The 19,862-nt window shown below is 45.4% G+C and overlaps 1 protein-coding gene across 1 annotated transcript; it reads right to left on the reverse strand.

Annotated features, from left to right (window-relative positions):
* Positions 1–127: 127 nt before the first annotated feature.
* On the reverse strand, positions 128–19,862 carry LOC106567247 (semaphorin-3F). The gene is made up of 18 exons (XM_014136309.2): positions 19,480–19,862; positions 18,318–18,442; positions 12,087–12,247; positions 11,682–11,744; positions 11,404–11,523; positions 11,108–11,201; positions 10,862–10,981; positions 10,520–10,665; positions 10,183–10,297; positions 9,972–10,041; positions 9,617–9,761; positions 9,253–9,475; positions 9,044–9,132; positions 8,875–8,916; positions 8,628–8,785; positions 8,277–8,344; positions 7,964–8,091; positions 128–651 (listed from the first exon to the last, which is right to left on the reverse strand). The coding sequence occupies exons 2-18, from the start codon at positions 18,427–18,429 to the stop codon at positions 151–153; spliced, it is 2,355 nt and encodes a 784-aa protein (XP_013991784.1). The 5' UTR covers positions 18,430–18,442; positions 19,480–19,862; the 3' UTR covers positions 128–150.

The raw sequence follows: 19,862 nt of genomic DNA on the forward strand, positions 1-19,862 counted from the left end.
TTTCTATACTGAGATACTGGGTTGTGTGAAGGTCGGTATCACATGTCATTCAATGTACAAAGAGAGATGAAACTCATGTTTGGTGTCAAACATGGATCTCTAGTCTACCATAGGAGTGTCCTAGCTGGCTAGTGTTGGAAGTCCAGTCCTCTATCCTCCTTGGGTCTCCTGGTTCTCTGTGTGTCTCCTGCTGATGCGTTTAGGCTCTTGCTCCTGGCTCTCTGTGTGTCTCCTGGAAGTGCGTTTAGGCTCTTGCTCCTGGCTCTCTGTGTGTCTCCTGGAAGTGCGTTTGGGTTGTTGCTGCTTGTGCCTCAGCTGCTCCCAGTAGGACTGACAGTACTGGTGGATGAGCCTGATCTCTGGCTGGGACAGGGTGTCTGTGAAAGGGGGGGTTGGAGGGACCCTCTGCTGCTTGGGGTCATGTTGTCCCCCCCGTCCAGTGGGAGGGCTGTTGGAGGTCATGGGGTCGTTGTCAGGGGAGGTGAGGGCCAGCACGATGTCTCGGTCCAGAATGCGCAGCAACACCCGGGCCACCGTGTGCTTGAAGTTGTTCTCCGTGGCCAGGCAGTGGTATAGCCCGGCATCCGATTGGCTGAGGGACTTCAGAAGGATCCCGTGGGGCGTCTTCAGATACTCTCTGTCCCGGTTGAGCTGAGGGGTGAGAGAGAGAGTTATGGTAGTGAGGGGAGAGAGAGAGTTATGGTAGTGAGGGAGAGAGAGTGTTATGGTAGTGAGGGAGAGAGAGTGTTATGGTAGTGAGGGAGAGAGAATGTTATGGTAGTGAGGGGGACAGAGAGAGAGAGTTATGGTAGTGAGGGGGAGAGAGAGTGTTATGGTAGTGAGGGTGAGAGAGAGTTATGGTAGTGAGGGAGAGAGAGAGAGTGTTATGGTAGTGAGGGTGAGAGAGAGTTATGGTAGTGAGGGGGACAGAGAGAGAGAGTTATGGTAGTGAGGGGGACAGAGAGAGAGTGTTATGGTAGTGAGGGTGAGAGAGAGTTATGGTAGTGAGGGGGAGAGAGAGAGTTATGGTAGTGAGGGGGACAGAGAGAGAGTGTTATGGTAGTGAGGGTGAGAGAGAGTTATGGTAGTGAGGGGGACAGAGAGAGAGAGTTATGGTAGTGAGGGGGACAGAGAGAGAGTGTTATGGTAGTGAGGGGGACAGAGAGAGAGAGAGAGTTATGGTAGTGAGTTAGAGAGAGAGTTATGGTAGTGAGGGGGGGAGAGAGAGTTATGGTAGTGAGGGGGAGAGAGTGTTATGGTAGTGAGGGGGAGAGAGAGTGTTATGGTAGTGAGGGTGAGAGAGCGTTATGGTAGTGAGGGAGAGAGAGAGTGTTATGGTAGTGAGGGTGAGAGAGAGTTATGGTAGTGAGGGGGACAGAGAGAGAGAGTTATGGTAGTGAGGGGGACAGAGAGAGAGAGAGTAATGGTAGTGAGGGGGACAGAGAGAGAGAGTTATGGTAGTGAGGGGGAGAGAGAGTGTTATGGTAGTGAGGGTGAGAGAGAGTTATGGTAGTGAGGGAGAGAGAGAGAGTGTTATGGTAGTGAGGGTGAGAGAGAGTTATGGTAGTGAGGGGGACAGAGAGAGAGTTATGGTAGTGAGGGGGACAGAGAGAGAGTGTTATGGTAGTGAGGGTGAGAGAGAGTTATGGTAGTGAGGGGGACAGAGAGAGAGAGAGTTATGGTAGTGAGGGAGAGAGAGAGTTATGGTAGTGAGGGGGAGAGAGAGAGTTATGGTGGTGAGGGGGAGAGAGAGTGTTATGGTAGTGAGGGGGAGAGAGAGTGTTATGGTAGTGAGGGTGAGAGAGAGTTATGGTAGTGAGGAGGACAGAGAGAGAGAGTTATGGTAGTGAGGGAGAGAGAGAGTGTTATGGTAGTGAGGGTGAGAGAGAGTTATGGTAGTGAGGGGGACAGAGAGAGAGTGTTATGGTAGTGAGGGTGAGAGAGAGTTATGGTATTGAGGGGGACAGAGAGAGAGTGTTATGGTAGTGAGGGGGACAGAGAGAGAGTGTTATGGTAGTGAGGGTGAGAGAGAGTTATGGTATTGAGGGGGACAGAGAGAGAGTGTTATGGTAGTGAGGGTGAGAGAGAGTTATGGTAGTGAGGGAGAGAGAGAGAGTGTTATGGTAGTGAGGGTGAGAGAGAGTTATGGTAGTGAGGGGGACAGAGAGAGAGAGTTATGGTAGTGAGGGGGACAGAGAGAGAGTGTTATGGTAGTGAGGGTGAGAGAGAGTTATGGTAGTGAGGGGGACAGAGAGAGAGAGTTATGGTAGTGAGGGGGACAGAGAGAGAGTGTTATGGTAGTGAGGGGGACAGAGAGAGAGAGAGTTATGGTAGTGAGGGGGAGAGAGAGTGTTATGGTAGTGAGGGTGAGAGAGAGTTATGGTAGTGAGGGAGAGAGAGAGAGTGTTATGGTAGTGAGGGTGAGAGAGAGTTATGGTAGTGAGGGGGACAGAGAGAGAGAGTTATGGTAGTGAGGGGGACAGAGAGAGAGTGTTATGGTAGTGAGGGGGACAGAGAGAGAGAGAGTTATGGTAGTGAGGGAGAGAGAGAGTTATGGTAGTGAGGGGGACAGAGAGAGAGTTATGGTAGTGAGGGGGACAGAGAGAGAGTGTTATGGTAGTGAGGGTGAGAGAGAGTTATGGTAGTGAGGGGGACAGAGAGAGAGAGTTATGGTAGTGAGGGGGACAGAGAGAGAGTGTTATGGTAGTGAGGGGGACAGAGAGAGAGAGAGTTATGGTAGTGAGGGAGAGAGAGAGTTATGGTAGTGAGGGGGAGAGAGAGAGTTATGGTGGTGAGGGGGAGAGAGAGTGTTATGGTAGTGAGGGGGAGAGAGAGTGTTATGGTAGTGAGGGTGAGAGAGAGTTATGGTAGTGAGGGTGAGAGAGAGTTATGGTAGTGAGGGAGAGAGAGAGTGTTATGGTAGTGAGGGTGAGAGAGAGTTATGGTAGTGAGGAGGACAGAGAGAGAGAGTTATGGTAGTGAGGGGGACAGAGAGAGAGTGTTATGGTAGTGAGGGTGAGAGAGAGTTATGGTATTGAGGGGGACAGAGAGAGAGTGTTATGGTAGTGAGGGGGACAGAGAGAGAGTGTTATGGTAGTGAGGCGGACAGAGAGAGAGAGTTATGGTAGTGAGGGAGAGAGAGAGTGTTATGGTAGTGAGGGTGAGAGAGAGTTATGGTAGTGAGGGAGAGAGAGAGAGTGTTATGGTAGTGAGGGTGAGAGAGAGTTATGGTAGTGAGGGGGACAGAGAGAGAGAGTTATGGTAGTGAGGGGGACAGAGAGAGAGTGTTATGGTAGTGAGGGGGACAGAGAGAGAGAGAGTTATGGTAGTGAGGGAGAGAGAGAGTTATGGTAGTGAGGGGGAGAGAGAGAGTTATGGTAGTGAGGGGGAGAGAGTGTTATGGTAGTGAGGGGGAGAGAGAGTGTTATGGTAGTGAGGGTGAGAGAGCGTTATGGTAGTGAGGGAGAGAGAGAGTGTTATGGTAGTGAGGGTGAGAGAGAGTTATGGTAGTGAGGGGGACAGAGAGAGAGAGTTATGGTAGTGAGGGGGACAGAGAGAGAGAGAGTAATGGTAGTGAGGGGGACAGAGAGAGAGAGTTATGGTAGTGTGGGAGAGAGAGAGTGATGGTAGTGAGGGGGACAGAGAGAGAGAGTGATGGTAGTGAGGGGGACAGAGAGAGAGAGAGTTATGGTAGTGAGGGGGACAGAGAGAGTTATGGTAGTGTGGGAGAGAGAGAGTGATGGTAGTGAGGGGGACAGAGAGAGAGAGAGTTATGGTAGTGAGGGGGACAGAGAGAGAGAGTTATGGTAGTGAGGGAGACAGAGAGAGAGAGAGTTATGGTAGTGAGGGGGACAGAGAGAGAGAGTTATGGTAGTGAGGGGGACAGAGAGAGAGAGTTATGGTAGTGAGGGGGACAGAGAGAGAGAGTTATGGTAGTGAGGGGGACAGAGAGAGAGAGTTATGGTAGTGAGGGGGACAGAGAGAGAGAGTTATGGTAGTGAGGGGGACAGAGAGAGAGAGTTATGGTAATGAGGGGGACAGAGAGAGAGAGTTATGGTAGTGAGGGGGACAGAGAGAGTTATGGTAGTGAGGGAGAGAGAGAGAGAGTTATGGTAGTGTGGGGGAGAGAGAGAGTTATGGTAGTGAGGGGGACAGAGAGAGAGTGTTATGGTAGTGAGGGGGACAGAGAGAGAGAGTTATGGTAGTGAGGGGGAGAGAGAGAGTTATGGTAGTGTGGGGGAGAGAGAGAGTTATGGTAGTGAGGGGGACAGAGAGAGAGAGATATGGTAGTGAGGGGGAGAGAGAGAGTTATGGTAGTGTGGGGGAGAGAGAGAGTTATGGTAGTGAGGGGGAGAGAGAGAGAGTTATGGTAGTGTGGGGGAGAGAGAGAGTTATGGTAGTGAGGGGGACAGAGAGAGAGAGTTATGGTAGTGAGGGGGACAGAGAGAGAGAGTTATGGTATTGAGGGGGACAGAGAGAGAGAGTTATGGTAGTGTGGGAGAGAGAGAGTGATGGTAGTGAGGGGGACAGAGAGAGAGAGAGTTATGGTAGTGAGGGGGAGAGAGAGTTATGGTAGTGAGGGAGAGAGAGAGTTATGATAGTGAGGGGGACAGAGAGAGAGAGAGTTATGGTAGTGAGGGAGAGAGAGAGTTATGGTAGTGAGGGAGAGAGAGAGTTATGGTAGTGAGGGGGAGAGAGAGAGAGAGAGTTATGGTAGTGAGGGGGACAGAGAGAGAGAGTTATGGTAGTGAGGGGGAGAGAGAGAGAGTTATGGTAGTGTGGGGGAGAGAGAGAGTTATGGTAGTGAGGGGGACAGAGAGAGAGAGAGTTATGGTAGTGAGGGGGACAGAGAGAGAGAGTTATGGTAGTGAGGGGGAGAGAGAGAGTTATGGTAGTGTGGGGGAGAGAGAGAGTTATGGTAGTGAGGGGGAGAGAGAGAGAGTTATGGTAGTGTGGGGGAGAGAGAGAGTTATGGTAGTGAGGGGGACAGAGAGAGAGAGTTATGGTAGTGAGGGGACAGAGAGAGAGAGAGTTATGGTAGTGTGGGAGAGAGAGAGTGATGGTAGTGAGGGGGACAGAGAGAGAGAGAGTTATGGTAGTGAGGGGGGAGAGAGAGTTATGGTAGTGAGGGAGAGAGAGAGTTATGATAGTGAGGGGGACAGAGAGAGAGAGAGTTATGGTAGTGAGGGAGAGAGAGAGTTATGGTAGTGTGGGGGAGAGAGAGAGTTATGGTAGTGAGGGGAGAGAGAGAGAGTTATGGTAGTGTGGGGGAGAGAGAGAGTTATGGTAGTGAGGGGGACAGAGAGAGAGAGTTATGGTAGTGAGGGGGACAGAGAGAGAGAGTTATGGTAGTGAGGGGGACAGAGAGAGAGAGAGTTATGGTAGTGTGGGAGAGAGAGAGTGATGGTAGTGAGGGGGACAGAGAGAGAGAGAGTTATGGTAGTGAGGGGGAGAGAGAGTTATGGTAGTGAGGGAGAGAGAGAGTTATGATAGTGAGGGGGACAGAGAGAGAGAGAGTTATGGTAGTGAGGGGGAGAGAGAGAGTTATGGTAGTGAGGGGGAGAGAGAGAGAGAGAGTTATGGTAGTGAGGGGGGACAGAGAGAGAGAGAGTTATGGTAGTGAGGGGGACAGAGAGAGAGAGAGTTATGGTAGTGAGGGGGACAGAGAGAGAGAGTTATGGTAGTGAGGGGGACAGAGAGAGAGTTATGGTAGTGAGGGGGACAGAGAGAGAGAGTTATGGTAGTGAGGGGGACAGAGAGAGAGAGTTATGGTAGTGAGGGGGAGAGAGAGAGAGTTATGGTAGTGTGGGGGAGAGAGAGAGTTATGGTAGTGAGGGGGGACAGAGAGAGAGAGAGTTATGGTAGTGAGGGGGACAGAGAGAGAGAGTTATGGTATTGAGGGGGACAGAGAGAGAGAGTTATGGTAGTGAGGGGGACAGAGAGAGAGAGAGTTATGGTAGTGAGGGGGACAGAGAGAGAGAGAGTTATGGTAGTGTGGGGGAGAGAGAGAGTTATGGTATTGAGGGGGACAGAGAGAGAGAGTTATGGTATTGAGGGGGACAGAGAGAGAGAGTTATGGTATTGAGGGGGACAGAGAGAGAGAGTTATGGTAGTGAGGGGGACAGAGAGAGAGAGTTATGGTAGTGAGGGGGACAGAGAGAGAGAGTTATGGTAGTGAGGGGGACAGAGAGAGAGAGTTATGGTAGTGTGGGGGACAGAGAGAGAGAGTTATGGTAGTGAGGGGGACAGAGAGAGAGAGTTATGGTAGTGAGGGGGACAGAGAGAGAGAGTTATGGCAGTGTGGGGGAGAGAGAGAGTTATGGTAGTGAGGGGGACAGAGAGAGAGAGTTATGGTAGTGAGGGGGACAGAGAGAGAGAGTTATGGTAGTGAGGGGGACAGAGAGAGAGAGTTATGGTAGTGAGGGGGACAGAGAGAGAGAGTTATGGTAGTGAGGGGGACAGAGAGAGAGAGTTATGGTAGTGAGGGGGACAGAGAGAGAGAGTTATGGTAGTGAGGGGGACAGAGAGAGAGAGTTATGGTAGTGAGGGGGACAGAGAGAGAGAGTTATGGTAGTGAGGGGGACAGAGAGAGAGAGTTATGGCAGTGTGGGGGAGAGAGAGAGTTATGGTAGTGAGGGGACAGAGAGAGAGAGTTATGGTAGTGAGGGGGACAGAGAGAGAGAGTTATGGTAGTGAGGGGGACAGAGAGAGAGAGTTATGGTAGTGAGGGGGACAGAGAGAGAGAGTTATGGTAGTGAGGGGGACAGAGAGAGAGAGAGTAATGGTAGTGAGGGGGACAGAGAGAGAGAGTTATGGTAGTGAGGGGGACAGAGAGAGAGAGTTATGGCAGTGTGGGGGAGAGAGAGAGTTATGGTAGTGAGGGGGACAGAGAGAGAGAGAGTAATGGTAGTGAGGGGGACAGAGAGAGAGAGTTATGGCAGTGAGGGGGACAGAGAGAGAGAGTTATGGCAGTGTGGGGGAGAACAAGGTCCACATGTGCCTCATTTGGATTTCAAAAGTGATTGACTATTTCTCTATGGATAATTTTGAACTGAAATAACATTGGCTGACCATTAATACCGTTAATATCTACAAGAAAAACTTCACTTCTGCTCCAGAGTGGAGCAGCGGTCTAAGGCACTGCATCCCAGTGCTAGAGGAATTACTACAGACCCTGGTTCAATTCCATGCTGTATCATAACTGGCAGTGATTGGGAGTCCCATAGGATAGGGCACAAATGGCCCAGCGTCGTCCGGGTTAGGGTTTGGCCAGGGTAGGCCGTCATTTGAGGTGGCAGGATAGCCTAGTGGTTAGAACGTTAGTTCGAATCCCTGAGCTGACAAGGTACAAATCATACAAATTGTCGTTCTGCCCCTGAACAAGGCAGTTAACCCACTGTTCCTAGGCCGTCATTGAAAATAAGAATTTGTTCTTAACTGACTTGCCTAGTTAAATAAAGGTAAAATAAATTGTAAATAAGAATGGGTTCTTAAATGACTTGCCTAGTTAAATAAAGGTAAAATAAATTGTAAATAAGAATGGGTTCTTAAATGACTTGCCTAGTTAAATAAAGGTAAAATAAATTGTAAATAAGAATGGGTTCTTAAATGACTTGCCTAGTTAAATAAAGGTAAAATAAATTGTAAATAAGAATGGGTTCTTAAATGACTTGCCTAGTTAAATAAAGGTAAAATAAATTGTAAATAAGAATGGGTTCTTAAATGACTTGCCTAGTTAAATAAAGGTAAAATAAATTGTAAATAAGAATGGGTTCTTAAATGACTTGCCTAGTTAAATAAAAAATAAACGTATGTTTATTTAGTCAATCAAACAGAGATAAGCCCTGTGCAAACTGCTCCAACAGCTCAAGTGTAACCTATAAATGTGATATGAATTTGATATTTTAATAATACTGGTCACTTTTCAAAGAGCAGAACGAGATGCATGCATTTTCCTCCTTACCGCTTTCCTCCTTCCTTCTCTCTGATAGAGCCACTTGACTGTAGCCTGAGGAGAGCGAGGCTGACACTCCAGGAAGGTACTGCTCCCTTCCACACCAAACTGGACTGTCTCTCTCAGACGATTCTCCACTGAAGGAGGGAAGGAGGAAGAGAGAGAGAGAAAGAGGGAGAGAGAGAGAGAAAGAAAGAGGGAGAGAGAGACAGATAGGAGATTATCTTAAATGCCAGTTATTTGCTAATGTTTTAATTATTACATGATTTGATTGTGTCACTGAATTCTGCTAAAATATATTTTTTAAAGTGTTTTGTCTAACCTTTGGCATTGAAGCCTCTGCACTGTCGCAGTGGATCCCCATGTTTCACATCCTGTCTTCTGCTCCTCCTGAGTGAGAGAGACAGAGCAGAGTTCATCCAACACATTTCACAAGCACAGAAATAAATTCAGTCATTCACACATTTATTCAGACAGACAGACAGACAGACAGACAGACAGACAGACAGACAGACAGACAGACAGACAGACAGACAGACAGACAGACAGACAGACAGACAGACAGACAGACTAATAAAGCTTTATGACACTCCTTCCTTGTCAATATCAGATGAGGGGTTGTGGTGTGTGTTGTGTTGGTGTGTGTTGTGTTGGTGTGTGTTGTGGTCCTGACCTCTTGGTGGCGGGGGTGAAAGCAGAGCAGCTCTCCCCGTCCCAGGCGCAGTAAGGGTCCCGTGCCAGACAGCAGTCGGAACAGGCCCTCCCATATACCCCACAACGATGCAGAGATACCTGGGTAAGCCCTGCCTCCGATGACACGTACAGCTGTTGCTATAGTGACGGAATGAAAACAAGAGCTCAGCATCAACAATATCTCTCTAGTGTTTCCTGTCGATGAAGAAAGAGAGAGTTCAGCTTACCCTTTTAGATGATATCCTCATTGTTTTTACAGCAGCACGTGTCTGTAATTAAATGTATTGTGTCACATAAGGATCAACAAAGCGTAACCATTGAAGGAATGTCCAAGGACAGGGGTTAGAGACTTTTGCTATAATGTTAACAATATTTAGAGAAATCATATAGGCACACCCTGAAAACCTCCACTTCCTCCAGGGTGAGCTCCTCCATGGTGCTCGGGTCCTTGGGTAAAACTATGACCTTTTGGACAGTGCCACGATCTGGAACAAGAGAGGTCTGATGACACCATGTCAAATTTGGACAAAAGACAAAATGTGAAATTCCAACATGCAATGAAGTCCTTCTGTCAGCCAATTGCCCTGGGACAGAGAGACACTCACCTGTGCCCAGGAAGAGCACCTCGTATCGGGCGTCCACTGCGTCCACCTGGTCCACCACCAGGGCTGTGAAGCGGTAGTCCACCCCGGTCCTCACCACCAGGGGGCGACGGTGGATAGGGTACACAGGGTGGTACATGAGGGGATGGGCTCGCATGAAGTTCACTGCCTCGTCTGAGAAGTCCTTAGAGGTGCGAATGCCCGGGGTGAATGTTCCTCCTGGACACTAGAATTATATATAGTGAGTAACACAGAGAAAGAGAGAGAGACAGAGTGTAAGCAATGCCTTTCACTATTGGAAAGAGGCGACAGTTGATGGGATGTATATATATGGATTGTTTTCAGTGAGTAACTGGTCTGAACCTACTGTGCCAGGGCGAGGGTAAGGAATCTTGCCGGTGTAGGCTGTCCACTGGTAGTTATGACCATGTTTGTGGGAGAAGGGTCCATTGAAGACGTTACGGATGTCAGCCATGGAGTACACACAGACTGCTGAGCCCTTGAACACAGAGCTGGGAGAGAAAGAAGGGGAAAACAGAGAGGGGGAATGCAGTCAGCATCAACCAGTGAAGTGGAGGAGGGAGGAGAGAGAGGTAAACCAACAGCTACTAGATGAGAGTAGAAAAGCAGGAGCGAGAACAGGGCAGGCCTTTAGAGAGAGGGGAAATTGGAGAGAGGCTAAGTATAACAGGTAATGTAAGACAGATACAATGATGACCTACCCAGCAGTTGTGAAGAGGGCATAGACCACAGGGTTGCGTTCATCTTGCGTGGTCTGGATGAAAACATCCCCTGAAAGGATGACGAAAGAGACAGAAATGATTTTCCTGTAGAATAGATGAAAGATTCACTTCCATAGACAACTAATGATCCCTAAATCTTTATCTAAATCTTTATCTAAATCACTAAATCTTTCACTGAGGTCTGTCTCACTCAATTCGTCAAACAAGGTCTCCACCCCATCGTCTCCGATCACAGAGCACACCAGGCGGGCTTTCAGGAAGGTGGTCCATCTGTTCACCAGGGACTTCTGACCCCCCTCATCATTCTGGGAAGAGGGAATGTAAAGGACGGAAGAGGTAAGGGAAGGCTGTTTCCTTGGAAGACACTTTTTTTTTTACCCTTAACAATTCCCCCATTCACAATGTTGTCCATAATGTTGCAGTCAGACTATAATTCTGTAAGTAATTAAAGTAATAGAGTTAATAAGAATACAGAACAGCGTAGTTTCACAGGGCCACCCTGCAAGGTCCGAGCAAGGCCTTCTCACCAGACACACTCGTCCCACTCTGGCCAGCACACTAGGGCTGGCCCCTCCCCCTGCATCCAGACTCTTCTCCCGGAAGAAGAAGTAGAGTTTATCATCATTCCTCTCGGCGCTGTCGGGGATCTGCTGGATCTGAATGAATACGGGTTCTGAGACGGACGGAGAGAGAGAGGAACGGAGTGATGAAAGAAAGAGAAACCTGCAGCATTAGCAGCAGTTTGCCATGTTTTCTTGGATCCAGATGTCGCTGGTTCGTATCTGGCTTGAAGGACCACGATAATAAATTGCAACATTTTGGGAATCCACCCTCACAAGAGGCAGTCATTTTCAGGCGTAGTAACTCACCATTGAGCCACTTGGAGTCATACTGCTCTGTCCTGACTGTTGTTCTGCCCCCCATGGTCCTAAAGAGGGCTGCGTCTGTCCCCATGAAGTCTACATGGACCCCTGCATACAGATTCCCATCTGCAGATGAGAAGAGAGGAGGAAGAGAAAGAGATGGAGAGGTTAGGAAACAGTGAAAGTGGGAGGGGAGACTGTCCCAATTTTGGGCAGTCTACTAAGTGTATGCACAAGTGAGGTGAAGCTTACCGATAAGAGCACCAATGTTCTCCTGAGAAGGGTCGTAGGAACATTTGCCCTTCCCTGATTCCGTAAATCCAGGAACTAGCCTGAACACATAGTCCTGGAAAGAGAGAGACCAGAAAGGCCATATAAGGATCAAATGTTTTGAAGTGGCAAAATGTATAGTGAAAAATAGCTCAAATCTGAGCCCTAGTTTTGAGTACCACCATTTTGAGAAATCCGAGCTGCTGGTCGTGAAGATGCACAGATATGCTGCAGTTAATTGTCTTTTAAAATGATTTTGGGCATATTGAACCTCTCACCTCTGCCTTCCAGCCTCTGTTGATGAAGGTGCAGATGGGTTGGTAGGCTCCAGTCCCACAGGTGTACAGATGGGTGCGGTTCCATGGCTCTATCATACGCACAAAGTTTGCACACTCACCCTGGTGTGTGTACACAGACATGGGAATGCTATCAATTGTTGGTGTATGAAAATTCTCTTTCAAAACTGTGAAATAAGACCCATGAAAATGGGACATCATTAGTTAATACTGTAAGGTAGAGGGGCCAGGGTTCTTTTACAAAGACAAGGCATTCTCACCTGTCCTCCTTTTCCTGTCATCCGACATTCCCCTCTTCTCTTGTCAGAGGTTGGCCAATGGATCTGTAATGGACAAATGAAACCGGACATTACAGGATCATTTTACTTGAAGTCTTTTACTACGGGGCAGCAGGTAGCCTAGTGTTTAGAGCGTTGGTCAAGTAACCGAAAAGTTTCTGGATCGAATCCCCGAGCTGACCAGGTAAAAATCTGTCATTCTGCCCCTGACCAAGGCAGTTCCCCGGTAGACCGTCATTGTAAATAAGGATTTGTTCTAACTGACTTGCCTGGTTAAATAAAAAAAATACTACCACATTAAACTGTGATAAAGCTATGCATACACAGGAAAGATTCCTCCAGTCTCATTGGCCTTTTTGAGGGAGTTGTGGTTATGTGTGTTCTTACTATGAGGGGCTCCTTGTTGACGTTGTGCATGTCCAGGGCCACCAGGTACTCCCGGCTGCCCAGGTAGAGACGCCCCTGGTCCTGGTCCATCAGCAGGATGCGGTAGTCACTGGTGTTGAAGGAGAAGGAGAAGGGACGGACTGCTCTGGTGTCCAACAACTCTGCGGAGGAGAGAGACGCATAGATGCACAAATATGCATAGATACACACAGGGACACAACGTTAGTGTAAATCATATGCAAAATAAGTTCTGTGGCAGATGAGAATGGTAAAATCTTAATATCCAGCAGGGGGAGCCACGAGCTCTTTCTGTTTATTGCCTTGAATCTTTCCCATACAGTTTCCCTGATAACGACTACAAGTTTCCTTGAATCTTTCCCATGCAGTTTCCCTGATAACAACTACAAGTTTCCTTGAATCTTTCCCATACAGTTTCCCTGATAACGACTACAAGTTTCCTTGAATCTTTCCCATGCAGTTTCCCTGATAACGACTACAAGTTTCCTTGAATCTTTCCCATTCAGTTTCCCTGATAACGACTACAAGTTTCCTTGAATCTTTCCCATGCAGTTTCCCTGATAACGACTACAAGTTTCCTTGAATCTTTCCCATGCAGTTTCCCTGATAACGACTACAAGTTTCCTTGAATCTTTCCCATGCAGTTTCCCTGATAAAGACTACAAGTGCTTTATTTCGCACTATCAGCAGCATGTACAGAACATAGACTACTAACACCAAGAGAAAATGTGCGACTGACTAAATATGTAACTTCTCAGGACGTATTCCAGAGGCTTTTAAGATTTCAATATTTCATGCGTTCCAAGCTTCTGATTGAGTTTGTGGCATTGACTGAATGTACTGTGCAACTTTATGGATGCTAATGCAGGTCTCTGAGGACACACGGTATGAGGAACTCTAAGTAAAGCCTTTAAACCAGGTCTGTTCTGTGACCCACTCTCTGATGGCGCATTTCCCCAGCATGTTCCATCTCTCTTTTCCACCCGAGTGTTTTACACAAAAGTCTCAGAATTTTCTCTTTCCTTCTATGCGGAACGGCACCCGTGTCGCACTGGGCCATGGCTCTGGTGGACCTGCTCTGACTTGGAGCCAAGGCAGCCACCATTTACATAACAATGACCAACTGAACGTTAAAACCTTCTCACAAAGCAACAGTCTTGAACGATGCAGAGGTTGTTGATTCTGCTCGCCACAAATCTTTAGTGTCACACTCCTGAGGGAAACACAATAACACTAGAGCTTACATGAACATAAAACACTGGTGTGCGAGTAAGTCTTAATGGAAAAGCACCATGAATGAGTTATACACCCATTCATTCATTCATTCATTCATTCATTCATTCATTCATTCATTCATTCATTCATTCATTCATTCATTCATTCATGCATTCATTCATTCATTCATGCATTCATTCATTCAGAGACAAGAGACGTCACATCTCCCCGTATCAGATCATAATTACTATATTTACTGAAGCTGCCCTCTTGGCCAGGTCTCCCTTGTAAAATAAAGTATCTTGACCTTAATGGTTAAATTAAGGTTCAATAAAACGGACCTAGAGTGGCAAGAAACAGTATGTGAACCCTTTGGAATTACCTGGATTTCTGCATAATATTGGTCATCAAATTTGTCACCACAATAGAGAAACATAGTGTGCTTAAACTAATAACACACAAATGATTGTATTTTTCTTGTCAATATTGAATACATCATTTAAACATTCACAGTGTAGGTTGGAAAAAGTATGTGAACCCCTAGGCTAATGGCTTCTCCAAAAGCTAATTGGAGTCAGGAGTCAGCTAACCTGGAGTCTAATCAATGAGACAAGATTGGAGATGTTGGTTAGTGCTGCCTTGCCCTATAAACACTCTATAAACACTCACAAAATTTGAGTTTGCTATTCACAAGACACATTACCTTATTTGAACCATGCCTCAAACAAAAGAGATCTCAGAAAAAGCCTAAGATTAAGAATTGTTGACTTGCATAAAGCTGGAAACGGTTACAAAAGTGTCTCTAAAAGCCTTGATGTTCATCAGTCAACGGTAAGACTATTTTTATTTTTTTTCACCTTTATTTAACCAGTTGAGAACAAGTTCTCATTTACAACTGTGACCTGGCCAAGATAAAGCAAAGCAATGTGACAAAAACAACAGAGTTACACATGGAATAAACAAACATACAGTCAATAATACAATAGAAAAATCTATATACAGTGTGTGCAAATGTAGTAAGATTAGGGAGGTAAGGCAATAAATAGGCCACAGTGGTGAAATAATTACAATTTAGCATTAACACTGGAGTGATAGATGTGCAGATGATGATGTGCAAGTAGAGATATTGGGGTGTAAAAGAGCAAAAATAATAACAATATGGGGATGAGGCAGTTGGGTGGGCTATTTACAGATGGGCTGTGTACAGGTGCAGTGATCGGTAAGCTGCTCTGACAGCTAATGCGTAAAGTTAGTGAGGGAGATAAGTCATGAAGCTGTCTATAAATGGAGAAAGTTCAGCACTGAATGCTCAATGAGGTTAAGAAGAATCCTAGAGTATCAGCTAAAGACTTACAGAAATCTCTGGAACATGCTAACATCTCTGTTGATGAGTCTATGATACGTAAAACACTAAACAGAATGGTGTTCATGGGAGGACACCACGGAAGAAGCCACTGCTGTCCCAAAAAAACATTGCTGCATGTCTGAAGTTTGCAAAAGAGCACTTGGATGTTCCACAGCGCTACTGGCAAAATATTCTGTGGACAGATGAAACTACAGTTGAGTTGTTTGGAAGGAACACACAACACTGTGTGGAGAAAAAAGGTACAGCACACCAACATCAACCTCATCCCAACTGTGAAGTATTGTGGGGGGAGCATCATGGTTTGGGGCTGCTTTGCTGCCTCAGGGCCTAGACAGCTTGCTATCATTGACGGAAAAATGAATTCCCAAGTTTATCAAGACATTTTGCAGGAGAATGTTAGGCTATGTGTCCGCCAATTGAAGCTCAACAGAGGTTGGTTGATGCAACAGGACAAAGACCCAAAAGACAGAAGTAAATCAACAACAATGGCTTCAACAGAAAGAGTCCTGACCTCAATCCGATTGAGATGCTGTGGCATGACCTCAAGAGAGCAGTTCACACCAGACATCCCAAAAATATTGCTGAACTGAAACAGTTTTGTAAAGAGGAATGGTCCAAAATTTCTCCTGACCATTGTGCAGGTCTGATCCACAACTACAGAAAACGTTTGGTTGAGGATATTGCTGCCAAAGGAGAGTCAACCAGTTATTAAATCCAAGGGTTCACATACTTTTCCCACCCTGCACTGTGAATGTTTACACCGTGTGTTCAATAAAGACATGAAAACATAATTGTTTGTCTGTTATTAGTTTAAGCTCACTGTGTTTGTCTATTGTTGTGACCTAGATGAATATCAGATCAAATTTTATGACCAATTTATGCAGAAATCCAGGTATTTCCAAAGGGTTCACATACTTTTTCTTGCCACTGTATGTACAATAGCTTTTAATCGTGTATGTGCTATGATGTATTTACTAAGTATCGTAGAAACACGTGCAATCTATACAAAATCCCTGTTTGTCCATGTGGGGACATGATGAATGTCCCATGGCATTTGACAAAGGTTTGTGAACAAACATCAGCATATGCACGTACTGTTTTAGCCTGGCCAGAGTAAGGACATCTGTGTTTACATCAAAGTGCTCTGCCGTCTTCCTTTGAGGTGACTGTTTGTCTGAATACTGTTAACAGGATGCAGTCAATGTGCCGCTAAAATAAGCTGCTGCGCAATCGGATCTGCTCCTGGCTGACACGGGATGGTTCTTAAAAGGTGGGGCAAGGTCCGGTTCTGTTCCTGCAAGGTAAACACAGGATAACAAGCCTTTCTGGCAAACGTCCATCTGCTCCGTCCACTGGGGCAAAGAGGACAGCACAGGCTAAAACTAGCAACATGCCAACACACACCCCCGAGTCCCGACACAGTGCCTGGCCGCGCCCATCCTCATTGCCATAACAATGTGTTGGCACTATCTGATAAAAAAACACTTCATGTATCTTCATACCTCATTTGATTCAGGTAAACCAGGTCCAGACATGAAAGACCTGAGACAAATGTCCTGATCTGACCCTTTTAAAGTGTAAAATAAGTCCAAGTGAGGCTTTAAACCATTCTGCTTTAAACCATAATGCAGAAGACAACCTAAAATGCATATTTCTCTGGCTCTATTTCTACCTGCCATTCTAGGTCACACATGTCAAACTCGGGTCCGAGTGTTTGCGGGGTTTCCCTCTTCCCTTGTACTTAATTGATAAATGAAGGGCACTGATTAGTGTGGAACTTCCATCACCTGGTTGTCTAGGTCTTAATTAAAAAGAAAAAACCAAATCTAGCAGACACTAGGACCTCCATGGAATGAGTTTGACACCCCTGTCCTAGGTCACTGGAAACTTTTTTTTGTCCCTTCCTCAGACACAGTTCCCATCAACCAGGAAACACAAAAGGCCTTGATCATAGATCATATAATTTACAATCTTGATCCGGCATCTTTTCAGTGGTCCTCCTCTCCTCCTGCCCCACTCACCCAGTCCCAATCTCTAAATCACGTCCATGGGAGGGAGTCACATGCACCCCTCCCCCGTCCCTCCCCAAAAACCCTCCTCCACAGGCGCCTTATGGAACAAAGAGAGTCCCTGTCGCAAACAATGAACAATCAATCTTTGGAATGTCAGAAAACACAGAGCAGGGGAGCAAATCCCAATTTTCCACCTATTCTTGGAAATGAAGTGGAGATGATTGGGTTTTAGGGGTGAGTGGGTGGATTTAACTAACAAACGACATCAGTGAGATCTTTACACGGATTTGACTGACAAAATATATTCGTGAGATTTTTACACGTTGGTTGCATTCATTGTGAAATCAACACCACTCTGTGAATGATGGAAGAGGGTGAGAGACAGTTACAGCAAGCAAACAATAAATGTAATATCATCCACAGCAGTCCGATACAATCCAATATGCCAGCAATCAAATATAATACCATTTGGTTAGTTCACCACCAGTTCAGGCTTACCTTTACTATTAGCAACCATTATGCAAACACTGGTGTGTGGGCTTAACTTCTGTGACAAATTCTATCACATTGCAACCAACTAAGCTTATATGTACTTGAACTACCGTAACATTTCAATGAATACCCCGGGAGTTTATTTGCTTAAATCCCTGAACACAACAGGAGCTTATTAGAGACAGGCTTCTATTTGAGCCAGGCTTCTATTTCATTAATGCACACAGCTTTTGCAACAAAACAAAAAAATCCAGCATTTTAATCAATGTCTTAATTTCCTGCACTAATGTGTTATCATTTACACACCATGTCAAGTTTATTTTGTCTTAGTATCACTCTATTTCAAATATATATATTTTTCTTTACAGAATAATTATTCTCCTCTTTGACTGTGCATTTTCGGCAGTTATTACTTTCGCCACTGATTGCCAGACTATTTCTTTGGGTCTGTACTCCCGAAGTTGTTGACTGTTTTTGTGGTTGCCAGTTTGCCAGCAGTTCTCAGCTGTTAGCAGCCAAAGGCTAGCAGTTTCTTACTGGAGATGACTTAATTATTTAATGTAACAAATCTAACACTAAACCCTGTAAACAATTCATGGAAATGTATGGTAACAATTCCTTTAGACCCAGAAGTTATTTGAATAAGCAGATCGAATAATCGATTTTGGAGAATCTTTCTCATCTCTGTAGTTAAATGTTGTCATTGGATCATTAACATAAATCAAATACAAATGTTGTACTATGTTAATGAGGGCTTAGGGTGTGGGCTCAACTGTTATGAAGGGCACTAGAGACCACCACTTCCACCCCCCACTCAATGGCAACATCCACCTTTTGTTTTCTCTCATGAACTTTTTGCCAGTAGGCAGGATATAAGCTTTTTACATATGTATAAAAGAGGAAACATATGTGTGTTTGTGTGCTTGGGCGTGTGTATGTACATGTGTGCGTGCCTGCACGTGATTGTGTGCATGTAAACCACAAGACTTTCTGAGATCGCTGAAAGGTTCACTAAGAACAAAAGCCAAAATAGAAAATATCTGAACCAAGCTGTCCTGGAAGCCATGCCAGCTAACATATGAGCAGTGTCCGTGTCTGAGTGACTTATGTTCTGGTCAAGTGACTCACCTTTGAAAGACAGGCGTATCCTTGGAGCAGACTGTTGGAGGCCTGAGGTACTGCAAACACAGAAACCCAACAGGAGGAGTAGGGCTCGAGTCGCTGTCTTGGCACTATCCATAGTAGAAACAGGTCTGAAAGATAATAATTCATTGTCACGTTTGTGTGAGAGAGGGAGACAGAGAGAAAGAGACCACTGTGTTATGTGAGTGTCTGAGTGACGGCATGGGAGACCGAATTCATAGACCTGTTTGTGCTAGACAGTCGTACTGAGACACACAGTAACAGTGAATTTCCTGCCTCATGCATGATTGAAAATACATTGCTTGGAAAATAATGTTAAAACTCATTTCTGACAGTTTAGGGGTGTTGTCAGGTAACAGTTTTACTTTTATATAAGCATTCATTATGTAGTATCTGCACTTTGCTGGATAGGATTGTTTATAAATTATGAATACTAAAAGCTGAGTCCATAACGTCCATTAAATTCTCTCCCCAAAGGAGTACTTATCAGATGCGCCCTGGAATGCTCTTATTTTTCTAACCAGATATACAAGTAGGCCACAGAGTGCATCTGCTACAATACCTTACAAAAGGGAGGAAATTAAATAGCAAGTTATTTAAAGCACTTCATAGAACTTCATAAATAGACTGGAAATACATTCATAAAAATCTGTTCCCTTGAGTGAGGAAATGTGTGCCCAGCAATAAATATCAGGTTGTGGTTTATAAAGCACGTATTCTACAATTATAAACCTAACATTACCTAACCTTTGTCATGGCCCATTTTTTTTCTCTGCCTACAAGTTTGACTTGTATACATTTGTGTCCTGTAACATTATAAAAACAATTATTTCTCATTTGAAACTGTTTATATTCTAAATGTTGTCATCTTGTAATTGTTTGAGGGGGGGAATCATGAAGTGTCGACTGCTTAATATGCAGGACTTCATTTCATGACCATGACGTCGATCAATGGCTCCTGATAACATCGCAGTTACCTGTGAACTCACACATCAAAAGAAAGAGCGAGTAGACGTTCTCTCCAGATGTAGGCTACCCCTTCGTTCTTGGTAATTACATTGGTCCCTCAACACACTGACTAAAACAAACAAACAAATACTTGTGATTTTGAAAAAGTGTCTAGAGAGAACTTGCCAACGGAGCCTACCTTTTTCCTTTTCTTGTGTAGGAGACCCGAAACTCACATAATAAGATGTTATCGCTACATTCCTTGGACGTCTCGCTCAACAATTGAAGATACTGAAGTCCCACACGAAAACAACGAAAATCCGTTTGAAAAGGTCTTAAATGCTTAAACGTTCACTCAAGTATAACCCTAGAGCCACAGAGTTTCTTAGTCTCTCTCGAATTATTTCCAAACCACATAAAACATATCCCATAGATTTCAGATCAAGAATGATAATTTCAACAGTTTGTCGTCGTATTCCCATTGCCCCCATCCATCTGAAAATAAGAGACTAATATAGGTCCGTATATCGCCTCCTCATGAGGGTCCTATGCTGTGAAGGTCTGTGACTGCAGGTGTTTAGA

This window comes from Salmo salar, chromosome ssa13 (assembly GCF_905237065.1).
Source record: "Salmo salar chromosome ssa13, Ssal_v3.1, whole genome shotgun sequence".
NCBI lineage: Eukaryota > Metazoa > Chordata > Actinopteri > Salmoniformes > Salmonidae > Salmo > Salmo salar.

Excerpts from the sequence above, each read along its gene's own strand:
- LOC106567247 (XM_014136309.2), bottom strand. The coding sequence starts at position 18,429 with ATGGATAGTGCCAAGACAGCGACTCGAGCCCTACTCCTCCTGTTGGGT. Across the intron at positions 11,524-11,681 it reads TGACAGGAAAAGGAGGACAG|GGTGAGTGTGCAAACTTTGT; the intron begins GTGAGAATGCCT and ends TACACACACCAG. Across the intron at positions 8,092-8,276 it reads CAGAGGCTTCAATGCCAAAG|TGGAGAATCGTCTGAGAGAG; the intron begins GTTAGACAAAAC and ends TCCCTCCTTCAG.